At 41.1% G+C, this 15505-nt stretch overlaps 1 protein-coding gene across 3 annotated transcripts in view; it reads left to right on the plus strand.

Moving 5' to 3' along the window:
- The window catches only part of DNM3 (dynamin 3), a 387192-nt gene that overhangs the window by 44121 nt on the left and 327566 nt on the right, over window positions 1-15505 (plus strand). For all 3 annotated transcript variants that reach the window (XM_033092677.1, XM_033092678.1, XM_033092679.1), the window contains exon 2: window positions 9476-9549. In XM_033092677.1, the coding sequence (XP_032948568.1) occupies window positions 9476-9549 (74 nt within the window). The remainder of the gene's footprint in view (window positions 1-9475; window positions 9550-15505) is intronic.

The following is a 15505-nucleotide window of genomic DNA, read 5'->3' on the forward strand; positions in this document are numbered from 1 at the left end:
GCGCCATCCACTCTGAATAGAGAAGGAGGCCACCGACCAGTTTAGTGCAGCAGACGATTTGGGTTAGAGACAAAGCTGGCACCTTAGTCACACACACTATCAGATTACTGATTGTTGGTGGGCATATTGTTTTCATATCATTCTTTTTTAAAAATAAATTTTATTGGGGGGTATTAGGGGACAGTGTGTTTCTCCAGGGCCCATCAGCTCCAAGTAATTGTCCTTCAATCTAGTCCTGGAGGGCACAGCCCAGCTCCGAGTCCAGTCGCCGTTTTCAATCTTTAGTTGCAGGGGGCGCAGTCCACCATCCCGTGCGGGAATTGAACCGGCAACCTTGTTGTTGAGAGCTCACGCTCTAACCAGCTGAGCCATCTGGCCACCCTTTCGGGAGCTCAGCGGCAGCTCTTTGTCTTCAATCTAGTTGTGGAGGGCGCAGCTCACTGGCCCATGTGGGAATTGAACTAGCAACCCCTGTTGTTCAGAACTCACGCTCTAACCAACTAAGCCACCTGGCCGCCCCCATGTTATTCTTGACATGTCCAAATATGTAATGTAGTCTAATGGCTGTACTGGGCAAATTGTAGATAGAGAAAATAATTCTTAACTTTACTCATTAATATGCCTTCTTTAGTCAGCAGAATTTATTGAGTAGTAAGCAAGAGTTTACTGAATTCTGTTATGTGCTTCCACTGGCTACTTTTAGTAAGTATGTCTTAGGACTTGGAGCTATTAAACATATTTTTCCTAAACTTTTACTGGGCATATAGTTTCAAGGGTAACTTTGAATATAAGAAATAGCTAAATATTTATTGTGTATGTGTATATACACACATATTATTTATGTACATGTGTATGTATAGTGTCTATTAGATATTGAGTGCTTTTCCTTCTTTCTTATTTCCTTTTCTTTAAAATTTCCATAGTCAAAATGGTATAGGATCACAGAAAAAGTCAACTAAATAGACAACAAAAAAGTACTTTTCAGATAAGAAAATAAAATAATAGGTCACACACATAATACCTATATTTTTAATTATGCACGTTGACCTATTTATCTTTTTAAAAATCACCCCTTAAAATTTATCTTTCCAATACATTTAGTTTTGAGTCCTAGAATGCTGACTCTATTTGTTTAACAGGTCACCACTGAGTGCGTTCTTTGTGCCAGCTGCTGTGCTAGACATCGGCCTTACAGAAATGAGGTCCCAGTTCTAAAGGAACTTGTCCAGGGGAGGAGATGGGACTGGGGTTCGTGGTACTTTGGAATAAAGAGCAGGAGCATCTAAGTACACTGACAAATCAGCAAATGCTTCCCACAGGAGGCTGTGCCAGCATTCTGTCTGTAAGGGCGAGATGGGTAAAGGAGGGCCTTATCTTGGGGAAAGGAAGGGCTTCTGTGGGAGAGGAGTCAATACGGAGGTCTGGAGGTCTGACATTCGTGTGATGTCACCTGGGAACAAGATATCTGCGAATGAAAGTTTTGCACGGGGTTGGTGCGGGGGGACGGATAATGGATGAGGCATCCAGAATCGTAGGGAGGAGCTGGATCCCGGGATCCACTATTCCTTCCTTGATTCCTGGGAGTCAGAGCCCCACGCTTTTTAAATATACGGTGTGGCTATGGCTCTAAGTTCTGTTTTAGTGAAGAAACTAACCTATACTTTTTTGGCTTCCAATGAAATACCTATGGGTAATTTTTCTTCCAACCTCTTAGAACAAGTGAAAACAGAAGAGCACAGTATTGGGGAGGAAGCTTTCTTCTACTTGGATCCCTGTTCTTCCCTTCCAGCCCCCTGCCAAGAAACTGGTAATAGACGTTCAGGACCAAGGACAGTAATTGGGCCGGTGTCCCAGTCAGGCCTTATTAGGGGTGGGTTGGCCAGCCCTGCGCGCCTCACTGGGTACGTGTTCTCTTGACCTGGCTTCTTCTCACTGGGTGGGATCTCCCACACAGGGCCCTTTCCTTGCCAAAGGACAGAGGTCTGAGATTCATGTCTGGGCTTCATGGACGGGGGGAGAAAGGCCTTTCAGCCTCATTGGTACAAGCCTTAAGGCTGCCCAAGGTACGAGGCCAAAGGTACCCTGTTTGCAGGGTTGGGAGGGGGATGTACTGGGGTTTGAGGCAAAAGCCATCTGACCTTGTCCTTTCCACATCTGTCCCTTTTTGAAACCCTGCAGGAAGAGATGACTAGTGGGACCAAATGTTTAGTATCCTGGGTTCTCTTATTTACATATTCTCAAGGGGGGTGATATTGTCCCCAAGAGGGCAAAAATTGATTTGTGGGGGACAGAAAACCTTACTCTTTTTATGTATAAAGCACAGCTGTACACACAGTACTGGTAAACAGTGAATCTGTGCTTTTAAATGTAATGGGGGAAACGTAATGGGGTAAAATGTCTATCAAAGTTCCTTAGGCGAAACGAATAAAAAGAAGTTAGGAAACACTGTGGCCAAGCATAGTGTCTCTCTCTCTTTGTCGTTCTCACTCCCTGTCTGAGGCAGCACGAGGCTGGTTCAGGGACTGGTAATGCCAACGCCGCCCTAGACTCCATCCTTTCTTGCTCTGCCGTCCTTAGCCCATAGCTTCCGTTTTCCCGGTTGGCCTGTGGTTTAAGATAGTTGCTGCACTCCGCTATCATGTCTAACTGACAAGGAGACGAGGGAAGGCAAAAGGTCCACCAGCTAAATCAGCCCCCTTTAAGGGAAACATCCTTGATGTCAGTCAACAACCTCTAATTACATCGGAATGACTAAAACTTAGTCACGTGGACACCCCATTTTCCAGGGAGGCCGGGAAACGTAGATTGATTTATGTGTCTGTTTCTTTATCTGTTAAAGTTGGGCATATTGCCAATCCCAACAAAACTGGGATTCTGTTACTAAGAAATAAGTGAGAAAAGGATATCTGGCCGGCAACCAACGGTCTCTTTAGTCATCAATGTGCCTGGCAGCTGCCCGGAAAAGTATCATCTGTGATTTGGAATACAGCACCGGCCAAGTGTCTCTGCTTTCTGCTGGGACTCATTCACCTGAGGCTTTCATTCTTGAACGAACTGACTCTGTGAATAAGCAACTAAAATGGATTAAATATGGAGGCGTCAAGTTCTCAAGAGTGTTTCCTGGTGGCTAGAACATGTGGTATTTGTAAACTTCTTCACTCAGTTCACAGATCTCTGTCCCAGAAACGTTTGCATTTTTAACGTTGCAGTGGGAACATGAATTATCCATTAATTAGGTTTAATGAAACCGTCTTCTTAGCAATTTTGAGCTTCGTGAATAAAAGATAAATACTGAAATTTCCTGGGTGTAAATAAATAAATAAATAAATAAATAAATAAATGCATGTGGTTCCTGCAATTGGATTTGTAACTATGCCTTTCGAACAAAAGGATGGTGGTATTTACTGAATACTTCAAATTACAGAGTAACCGATAACAGCAAAATGTGATCTGTTACAAATCTGTAAGTCCTAATAGTCTCACTCTGTGCCAAGCTTTTAGGGGAGAGAAGAAACACGGCAGTGGAAAATTTCCAATGAAATCTGTGTGGATTTGGCCATAATTACTTCCTTCAGCAATTAAAGTGGCATTGCAGTGGTCTGCGAGGCTCCGGGATTAGGACACGCGAGCACAAAGCCGTTTTAACTGTGCCATCGAGATGGGCCCACTCTGTTCGTGACCTCAGTGCTTCTTGGGGTGGGGGTGGACAGTGACTTGCCTCTCTCTCTCTTTTAAATTGGGTTATCATCTTCAAGGATTGTGAGAGAGTAACTCTACAGGGCTTGTTTTGGAGCTCATAAAATTATACTTTGAAGATAATATTTTACAAGAAACTGCTCTGTTTTTGAAGGAATGATTTTTAAAAGTACATTGGCCCTAGGATTTTTTGTTTGTTTGTTTGTTTCCTTTAAATTCGATGCCATGTCTTTGGACATGCAGTGATATTGGCTCACCCGGTGTTCTGTAGTTTGTACTTTGACAAATGCTGCTGGATCTTAGACGTTCATAATAAGATATGAATTTAAATGACCTCAGCAGATTAGCGGTGCATTGAAAGTCATCTTGTGTGTTCCTTCTGTTGATGTAAAATGCCACTTAGCCGTCTGCCTGTTGGGGAATCAGCTATGGGAATGTTTTCCCTCCGTGTTATGACCATATGAGGCAATGAGAAATCTTCCTTAAACGGTAGGTGGGCAGTGTTAAAAATATCTGATAGCTGGGCACTGAAGGTGGCGCTGGGGGAACACGGGGTGAGGTAGCAGACGTGTATGTAACTAGACCAGGGGCGACAGGTGTGTGTTGAGAGCTTAGATGGAGGCACGTACAGGGATTTCAAAGGAGGCTTCCCAAGGGTGGTGAAGGTTAAGTAGGAGTTGGCTAAAGGGAGAGGTGGGGGGGGCACCCCATGAGGGAAGCATGAGCACTGGCACGGAGTTTGAGAACACAGACTGCCGCTAGAGGACAGGGCTTTAAAAAATGTTCCTGCTTCGTTTTCTGTCTGGATTTCATGCTCAGGATGACGAGGAGACATTTAATGATTCAGTGTCTGGAAATGATGTGACAGGACTTGTGTTGCCATTGAGGTTGGGTTGGAGGGGGCTCACCTTGGATCCAGGGAAATCACTTGGGAGGTGGTGATTAATCTGTATAAAAGTTGGTGGCACCTGGAGTGGTGATTGAATAGAGAAGAGAGGATACACTTCAGGGCTATTAAAGAGGTAGAATCAGTAGGACCTAGTGACGAACACGAAGCATGAAGATGGGGGAAGATGGAGGATGGATAATTCTCAGTGCTCGGCTAGGCTGACATGTGTGGAAGCCAGTGATGTGGATTGTGATTGAGAATGAAGGAGGAGAAATGTGTTGGATAGATGATAATGAACTGAATTGTAAAAATTGGGCTTGAGACCTCTAAGTAGAGACGTCTAATTGCTAGTGTGATTTTGGGGATACCTCTGACATCTGGTGTGTGGCTTATCTCTCTAGGGGCCCCTCTCAATCTCTTGATTCTACTTCTTTCCGGTGCCCATTATGTGTTGGTGTTTCTCAGAGTCCACATTCATCACCTTGTCTTCTCCGTTCCTACTCATCTCTTCTCAACTACCTGCTCTATTGATGACTCAAATTATTATCTCCAGACAGGACTTTTATTCTGCATTCCAATTGCTCAGTCTAACTGTGTACTTCTTGTCACCATCTGGATATTTATTCTTCAGGCACCTTGAAGGTCTGCTTCTGCCTCCTTCTTCAGACTCTTCACCTCCTTTGGACCTTTTATCAGTCCTTGGTTCCTTCATGCTCTGTGTTATTTTGGTCTTCCATGTCTTTGCACACCCCGATCCCCTGTGGAATGCTTCCTACCTTACGTCTCTCTGTGTCTCTCGGGCCAGTCCCCCAAGCAGAATAGATGAGTCCCTGCTCTGAGTCAGTACTCCAGGAACTTAACCCTAGTACCCTGTCATGATTATTGTAGACATTTGCATGTCATTCTCTAAGACCAAGCTTATTTATGTTTGAATGACTCACTACATGAATTAACTTCTTGGAGAGTATGGTTTATGCCTCTTGTGTTTAGTTGAGGGCAGATGTTAGACATTTATTTACTGAGCACATCGTCTGGGTAATGATCATTTATGCCTATATTGAAGAAAGCCATGTCTGTAGTTACTTTATTTACACTAAGGGACAAAATTCCCTGTGAGCTTTGTTCATAGAGCAAGTGCGCTCTCCGATTGTAGCCTTCCAAAGAAAGGTTAGTTGTTTCCTAGTGAAACAGTGGTAATATTTCTTGGTAACGAAGTTTCTGGAAGAGCCAATAAATATCATCAAGACCGTAGCATGAGAATTGTTCTCTATTTTTTTGTGCAGGCATCAGGAAATCCTGAAAGAGCATTGACTTACTGCCTGAAGAGCAGCTGTTTGTTAGGACTGCACAATCATGCTTTTTGGAGGTGGATTGGGAGAGGAGAAAGGCATCTGAGTTGTAGCTGCTGGGTGGTACACAGAGAAAAGCTCTCCTCCGGCCTTAAAACCTGTATGCTCTGCTCATAAATAAGACATTCAGGCAGTAGAATGGAGTCAGTTTAATCATGGCAGTCTTCAGATTACTCTTCTTACTCTGTACCTGGAAGGCCCATTGTGGAGGAAAACAGCATACAAATTTTATTTTTCACATATGTATTAGACCATAAATTATATATATTTAAACACTATATATATATGTCTGTGTATGTGTGTGTGTGTGTGTGTGTGTATATATATATGTATATTTATATATATATAAAATTTATGGTCTAATGCATAATTTATGGTCTAATATATATATATATTAGACTATATATATTTATGGTTATATATATGGTGTTTAAATCCAAAGTAATACTGAAGCCACAGTCAGGATTTTCTATGCATTGATTTAGCAAAGTAGTTTTCCCATTAGGTATACTTGTGGAAAAAACCAACCACCTATTGCACAGAAAATAAGAAAATTCAAATGGATGATCGCACTGAATGGCTACTGAATTATTCATGGTTGTTTGTGTGGATGCCTGACTCCCTGTTGATGGAGGCAGGAATAAGAACTGTGCTTTCCAAACCGGTGCAGCTGGTCAACTCCAAGGGGACAGATCAAGTAGGGTCTGCGGCCCGTTATCTCCAAATTCCATTCATGAAATGTCAAAATCTTGTATGTAGAGACTTAGATTTTTTTTCAGAGAAGAGAATGCTACAATATCAGGAAAAACGTACTGTAGCTATATTGTAGCAATACTAATAGTAGGTACTACTTTTTGCTGTGGTGCATGGGTTTTTAAAAAGCTGCCATTCTTTGCATCTCGTTTCATCCACAGGATTATCTCAGTCTGGTTACAAAAGGAACAGGTTTAGAGAGAATTTTGCCCATTCAGTGGTAGAACTGGGGCTCAAAGCCAGGTTCTCCTTTTCGTTGGAGGGCTCACCGCCTTAGCTCTCACAGCAGGAGTGTGCTAACAGGTTGTTTTCATGCTACTGGATGGTGGGATGAATGTGTATCTTCAAAATGCCAGATTTGCTACTCCTCAGAAGGGAGAAATTCTCCAGTTTTGTGGTGCCCCAGATACTCCTGGGAAGTCAGGGGAGACTTCCAAACAGGAAGATTTGGTTATCAAACCTTTTAATGAGAATGTGTGTGTTGGAGGTAAGACTGGAGAGAGCCCTGAAGGGGACGAGTAAGTGTGAGTTAGTAAGAAGGGGGTTAGAGACCTGACTCCATCATACCTCTTAATGCAAAGTTGTGTGGGCTTCATAAACAAGTAGAGTACAGAATTAGATGTATCTGTGGGCTTTCTTTTCAGCCAAACACAGGATAATTACTTGCTATTTCAAATGTTTGATACATAGTGTTTTGCTTTAAATGATATTCAAAGGGATTGTCACTAAATTACATTATAAATATATGGCCATAAATGTGAGTTGAAACAGATCCCAACACAAAGATATTAAGTGACTAAGCTTCCTTTATTCCTTCTTCTTTCCCTCCATCTTTCCTTCTCTTCTACCTCTTTTTTTTTCTTTAAACAAAAGATTTTATTGATTCATTAAATGGCATTATTCGGGCATTGGAGAACTGTCTTTGGGGTCTATACACCTTAAAACCTCATTCGTGGACCCAACCAAATGTCCTTCTGCTCTTTGCTCTGGAGTTGTGTTTTGTTTTGGTCCCCCTTTATCCTTTGCTTCTCAAATTACTTCTTCCTTTCTGATTCCAGGCACAGAGTACATGCTCTGCTTATTTTGATTAAATTTGAAGTGAAACGTCCAAACTAGCAGATATTCTCATGTGGTTCTTGGAAAACATTCAGAGAGTCGTTATATGGATTCAGATATTTTTAAGGGAGTAGCAGCCTCTCTGTTTCCTGAACTCCAAATGTAGTTTATCTGTCCCTTTCTTTGATGTCTTTCTGCGGGCATGCCTTAATTTTTCCATCAGATTTCAAACTCCTGGTGGCGAGAGTGTCTAACTAGCACTCCTTAGTTTCTCAGTGAATATATATTTTTTGTTTCTGATGAATAAATAATATTTATTTCTGGTGGCATTTTTAGAGCAAATGCATGTCTGTAGCTTTACTACTCTCTATTTTAGTCACATACAGTGACATGCTAAATGAACTTAGCCCTTGGAGTTGTGAAGTAAAGTCATTAACTTACACTAGCACTTGCAAAATAAATGAGTTGTTGCTGAGGAAATTTTGCTTACTTTTATCTCCGTGACTCTCCATTCTAAAGTATCAGTGGGCCTAAAGGTGTTTGTTTTGCAGCCTTGTTGCTGGCCATTCTCTGAAACCCTATCTGTGGGGAAGCTCTGTCTGCCTACGTCCTTCAGAATTCTTAGCATGCCCCCTGCTGATAGCCCCACCACATTGTTGAGTGACATATCCTGACCTGAGGCCAGTGGTTCTCAAACTGATGCAAGCATGGAGTCCCTAGAGCTTGTGAAAGAGTATGGATGACACACCTTCTAGAATGTTCTGAATCTGGAAGTTCAGGATGGTGGTGGGCTTCTGTGGTCATGACACCTTCTGGTGGCCCTGGAACCACTTTTTAAACACTGCCATTGAGTCAGAGATTTGTTTTGCATGGAATTCTGTGATTTTTTAAAATGAGGATTCTTCTCCAAGTTTCAAGGCATTCTAAATGTGTTCGAAACTGTGTTGTAGGCATGTTTATGAATTCTTTGACACCGCAGAATCAGTAGGATTTACGTCGGCACTGCAGATGTAATTGTATAATACTTTCTTTGCTGCAGTTTTATTGCTCTAGTGTATATTAACATGCCATTTAAACACAATCTTTAATTATTAAAAACTCCCATTTATCAGGAGTGAGAACAAACAAAACTGAAATTGCATTTGTTTTTTGCTGTTAATTTCTAAATACACAATATTTAGCTCTGCTTGATCCCACATTTTATATGTGACCTTTTATTGGAGAAAGATTTCAGGATATTTAGAAGATGCAATCTAATGTACCTTTAGTAATTGTCAGTATTTGATGGTAGGAATATTGATCTTGAAGCTAACAGAGTACTGAATTTGTTAAGTACCAAAAAGAGTTTAAGGATTCATTTCTGCATCAAATGTTTTTATTAATGCTGATTCTCTGGGAAAAAAAAATAATCGAAAGTACACAGTAATGCAAACTTTTATGAATTTCAACTGTGTATAAATGAGCGATGTATTCTAGCGAGGTCATCATGACAATGTACACGTATCGATATTCAGTATGAGAGGCCCCATCTCTTATTTATTTATGTGTTTTTACTTTTTGCAAATGTTGCTTTTATACGATGGATCTAGCATTCTTTAGACTTGTAATGCATTGAAAAGTGGGGAATTAGAAAAATAATTGTGGAACACAACGTACAAATTTACAGGTGATCAGAATTCCTTCAAATTCCTTCATGTCTCAATCTATTATTTCTTCTTCTTTTTTTTTTTAGGGACTTCCTCCCTCGAGGGTCAGGCATCGTAACGAGAAGGCCTCTGGTGCTCCAGCTTGTAACTTCCAAAGCAGGTAATGAATGAGGATGTTTGCCATTTGGAGGCCGTCCCTGGTACCTGTTGCCTCCTTCCTGGGCGTTGGGTTGTAGTCAAAGAGATGTTTTTGTGATTACTTTGCTGTGGGTGGTTACCTACATTTCTCTCCAAATGCTCCTCCCTCCTTCTCGCTCTTTTGATTCCTTCGATTGCATTAAAGGGAAAGCCTGGTTTGCATGGATTTTTAAACACCTACTATTTTTTTAGGCTTAGAAAGTAATATTTTATCATTGTAATTCATCTATATAATTTTACAGTACAGCATAACCACTAATATCCCTTTGGTATACCTCCTTCCTGTGAGTGAGTGTGTGTGTGTGTGTGTGTGTGTGTGTGAGAGTGATTTTTTTTTTTAAGTAATAATTCAACACCCAGGTAATACCTGTATGCGTATGTATGTGGATCTATACCTGTGTTCACATATCCATGTCTGTATCTATATCTAATGTGCTGGGCTTGCCCCTTTCCTAACACCGTGATAATTTGATAGATGAATGAGCTTTGTTTTCATTCTTACTTCTTAGCAACTGATGGTGTTGAAGATTTGTTGTGTCTAGTTGGTGTTTGTATGTCTTCTTTTGTGCGCTGGAGAGAACCAGCCACTGTTCTAGGCTCTGGAGATACAGCACTGACTAGGGCAAAGCGCCTGCCCTTCCAGTGGTTTATATTCTGCTTATATCATTTTAATGTATAGAGGTTTTAACTCTGTATGGTTGTAAAACTATACATTTACGTTTCACAAAGAATAAATATTTAGCATGATTTTCTTTTTACACGTTTTTTATTTTTTAACATTTAATTCTTTATTTATCTGAAATTTAATTTATTGCTGAAATGTTTTCCCCGTCTCCTTTGTTTTCTGTTCTACTTCTGCTGTCATCTGTTTCTGAATATGTTTTCTCTTTTATGGTGCCAATACCACAGTTTTGCTTTTGTGGCTTTATAATTTGCTTTAATATCTATTTGTCATGGCTATTGTCCTCTCCCCCATTACTTATTTTTAGTTAGGGTTTCTTTCCTGTTTGTGTGACTGAGTTTAGAATAATTTTGCAAAGAAAGACAAAGCTATTCCCACTAGAATTATTTTAAACCTATAGATTCATTAGAGAATAATCGAGCTCTTTAAAATGTTCATTGTTTTTCCAATCCAGGGACCATTCTATATCTTTTCATTTGCACAGATCTTCTTGGTATTTCTTGGTAAAATTCTTGATGGTCTTTATATAGTGTCCATGCATTTCTAGTTAGGGTGTTCATGTTTATTTTTTTGTTGTCCTTGTGATTTGAATAGGGTTCCCCCAGCATTGTAGTTTATAATTCCTCATTGCTGATCTATATAAAAGCTGCTCTTTTTCCTTTTAATTTTTAAATTAATCATCTTACTGTACATTTGTCAGATTAAAATATTTTTAATTGATTCTCTTGGGTGTTTTAGTTATAGAGTCATTTCATCTGCATTTCTTAACTGATTCAATACCTGCTTATCATTCAAATACTGAGATGGCTGAGAAAAGAGACTCATTGACCAGAATAGTAATCATCTTCTTTGCCATGGGGACTTTTGGTGAGTGTTAACGTGGGAAAAGTTCTCTTACACGTTGAGCGCTAGTGGGAAGGTACCTCACATGCTTCTTCCTTCTACCCTTTTGCTAACAGTCCCCCAGTCTTGTCCCTGCCAAGCTCCTGACCGTTCTTTCATTACTTCCCGTTAATTCACGAACATCATACTTCTCACCCCACCTCTCTTTTCATGCAACGTGGACTAGAAATTCTTCCTCTCAGGGAAAGCTGGCCCACCGTCATTCAGGGACCCCACACTGGGGCTTTCATATTGTAGCACACTACTCCAGCCAGTGACAGCTGAGAACTAGGCTCATTATAAAAAAAAAAAAAAATTTTTTTTCAACCTAAGTGAACTATTCCTGGGGCAATCCCATGTATGACTACAGGCCTGGGGTGGTGGAGGGCTAACAAAACGTCTGAAAGGCGCATGCTGGGATGTGTGTCCTTTCTCGTATGATTAACTTGTGCCTACAGCTCCTAGTTGGGTTCAGTTCCATAAATGCTACTTTCTCTGGATATATTCATTCATTCATTCATTCATTCATTCATTCATTCAACTAGTAATGTTTATTGAGTGACTCCCAAGTCCCAGGCAAATATTCCTGTCCTCACAGAGCTCACATTCTGGTTGCGGAGAAACCAACAACAAGCAAAACAAATAAGCAACACAAACACATAGCGTGTTAAGTGATGACAAAAGTGAACATTCATGCCATGCTGCTGTGTGTGTAGGCAGAGAGACATTAGAAGACGCCAGGAGGAAGGATGTTTGAAGTTTTACAAGGAGCCCCGTCGGGCTGGAGGTGGCGAGAGTGAGGCGCGGCCACAGGAGCCAGCTAAGGAGAGACAGTGCTGCTAGAACAGGGAAAAGGCTGATTGGGTAGGTGTCGGTCAGCCACCTTGAAAGGGAACACGATGGGAAGATGAGAGCCTTACTGTGGGTGCCATGGAATGTCACAGAAAGGAACAGCAGTGGGATTCAGGGGTGGGAGAGTGCGTTGAGATGATTCCTTTACTCATTAGGACAGTGAAAGGAAGGGTCTCCTCTTCTACTGCAACCACAGAAAGAGGACAATGCGGGGGGAACTGCAGGTGAGTCTGTGCAGGTGGTAGAGTTGCAGGAGTCCTCCCCTGACGGCTTCCTTTTCTCCGGGAAGTAGGAGACAAGGTATTTGCTCATAAAGTCCATTTTATCTTCTCATTCCCATGAACGTGTCTCGCATTTCTCTTTCACGTCTCATTCCGCTGGCCAGGACTCTAGAGCCGCATTTTCCTCTTGGTTGTGATGCCAATGGCTTGTGTTAAATTATAGGTATACTGTTTACTGCATGTTTTTCCTGCTAAAGAACGATTTTATTCCTGATCTTTAAAAGACTTTAAAGGCTAATAAATAGGGACATAATTATATTGAGTGCCATTTTGGCATTTATTAAGATGATCGTTTGAAAAACTCTTTGATATGTTTACCCTCACATTGAGAGATTTCTTATTTAAGCATTCTTGCATTCCTACGATATACTTGATGACAGTATTATAGCTTATTCTTTTACTGGACTGTTAAAGTAATTCCATTACTTTTTCAAGGTTATTTACATTTCTTTATATATGCATCTATGTAGCGTTGTGGAGTTACACTGAAAAAAAGGTATGCTGGTCAGCATAAAATGAGTAACTTTCTCTCGGTCTCTTTTGACTTTATTTTATTCGCTTTTGAAACTCTTAAAAACCCAGTGCTGCATTTTATTTCCTGTCTCCAAATAAAGAGGGCTGCTAGTCAGGCTTTTTAGAGAGGGTGAAGTCTTAGAATTGGGTTCAGAGACAGCAGCCGGGGGGTGTGGCAGTAAGAGCCTGCGCAAGTTAGACTTGAGGCTGTGGTCACGCAGGGCCCGGAGATACGGGATGTCAGAGCACACAGGGGAGTATCCAAAACCGCGTGGATGCTTAGTGTTCTAAGGCAGAGATTTTCCTCCCACAACTCTAGACTCTCTTAGAAAAGCATTGCTAGACTCAGGACAGTCACTATGTAGATAATTATAATAATGAGTCACTGCCATTTTTTGGAGCATTAATTATGTATCAGCATCACGCTCTTTGGAGGTGTTTTCATTAAATCTTTACAAGAACCTTCTGAGATGGATGTTATGAATCTCATTTTAGAAAGCCCCAGCAAGGCTAAGCCATTTGTCCAAGGCCGCTCTGTTCGTAAGAGGAGGGATTGTTCTCCGTATCTTTCTGACACGGTTAATACTGCATTTTAAAAATAGGAAACTTGGAGTGCTTTCTTTATAGTTGTATTAGGTTTTGGTGCAAAAGTAATTGCGGTTTAAAAGGTTAAAAATCATTGCAAAAACCGCAGTTACTTTTGCACCAACGTAAGAGTCCACAGTTTGTATTTTTATAGGGCATTTTTTTATGTAAGGGAGCATAACTATGTGAGTAGTAATATGGAAATTATTTGGTTAATTCATAATGATCATCTGCTTTCCAAGATAATGCCCATTCTGTACTATTTCATGGCTTAGCTCCACCTACTGCTGTAGTAGTTTCTAAACAAAGCCAGAAAATTAATTACAGGCCCTGTGGCTTATTCCAGATACTTTGTTTTTGGACCCTTACCGTGTTTCCCCCAAAATAAGATCGAGCCAGACAGTCAGCTCTAGTGCGTCTTTTGGAGCAAAAATTAGTATAAGACCTGGTATCTTACATATTATATTCTATTATATTACATTATATTATATTTGTATTATATTATATTATACCTGGTCTTATAGTAAAATAAGACCGGGTCTTATATTAATTTCTGTTCCAAATGACGCATGAGAGCTGATTGTCCAGCTAGGTCTTATATTCGGGGAAACACAATAGTACAGAAGAGCATCCAACAAATCACAGTGTTGTGAAGAAGGGGAGAAAAACCCCCATCCCTGTTTTGTTAATAAAGATAAAACTTTTTTTTTTTAAGTAAATTTTATTGGGGCACAGTGTGTTTCTCCAGGGCCCATCAGCTCCAAGTCGTCCACCATCCCATGGTGGGACTTGAACCGGCAACCTTGTTGTTGGGAGCTTGCGCTCTAACCAACTGAGCCATCCGGCCGCCCCCAGATAAAACTTTTAAGTGAAAATGTCATGGTAGTTTGGACTCAGAGGGATTTCTGAAGGTGTGACTTGGGAGGGCAAGAGCTGGACACGGTATCGACACTGCAGTCCTTATAGGGTAAGTCCTTATAGGGTAAGGACTGCAGTGTCCAGAGCACAGGTGTAGGTAGGGGTCTTCGTAAGACAAGGGGGCAGGTTTCAGTGCCTGGGGGCTCCCTCCAGCACCATGTTGCAAGTGGCTGGGGCCAGCTCCCCGGATCCGATGGCACTTCTCTTCCCAGCTCTGTGTTCAGGGACATCATGGTGGGAGTATCGACAGTGTGGAAATTGGCAAATGCTATAAATCAGGACTTTTCCCCCCTTAGGGTGCCAGTTGTTAAACATTTATCAACATGCCACTGGTTCCCTTCTTCTCAACACCTCATCTCACTGTTTACTGGTTAAATGACATATCAGACTGAGAAAGCCAATGTGTCGGAGTGGAATGTTTTTGAGGAACTACTGAGTATTATTGAAAGTGTCTCTGCTTTAAGAAGTGATCCATTGGAAAGTTGATATGTCCTCTGAAGGAGAGGTGATTTTTTTAAGGCAGCAGAATCCAAGTCACTCGTTAAAAGTTACTCTTAAGGACTTACAGAAGTAAAGCCTGTTTGTCATGGCTAAGGACAAATGGTTTTGTGTCCTGGAGAACTTTGCTATTTAAAATAGTTCTCAAATTGCTACCATGTTGCCTCACTCTCCTTTATTTCAATGACATTAGTGTAAGAAATGAAGATATTACAAATCAGAAATTACGAAAATGGGTAAATTAAAGGTGACTGTTTGAATTAAACAGAAGTATTCTTTTGTGTGCTACTTCCTCTCTTCATGCGTGTCAAATATATTATTAATTCATCAAAATTTGATTTCCCAACTTTGACTTGCACCTACTTCACAATGTAATATGTGTCCATGTTTTAAAAATTATGCCTTGTAATTTCTTAGCGAATTATTACTATTCAGTGTTTTGGGTTGGAGTTGCTATAAATGACCGTTTTAATAAAGGCTCAGTGACAGAAGTCAGAACACTGGTTTTGGACGCACCACATAACCAGCAGGGTGAGGCGGAGATACCAAATTCGGGCAGCGCGTCTGAGAAGCAGCGGGTAGGCTTGGGAAGGCGGTGTGTCACCACCGGGTTCTGAGAGAGGAGCTGGCTGTACCCGACATGGGGTCCATCCTCAGCTCAGCATGAAGACTTGTGAGTCTAGGCGCAAAGCCTGTTTGAGGAGATT

This window comes from Rhinolophus ferrumequinum, chromosome 22 (genome assembly GCF_004115265.2).
Source record: "Rhinolophus ferrumequinum isolate MPI-CBG mRhiFer1 chromosome 22, mRhiFer1_v1.p, whole genome shotgun sequence".
In the NCBI taxonomy this organism is placed as follows: domain Eukaryota; kingdom Metazoa; phylum Chordata; class Mammalia; order Chiroptera; family Rhinolophidae; genus Rhinolophus; species Rhinolophus ferrumequinum.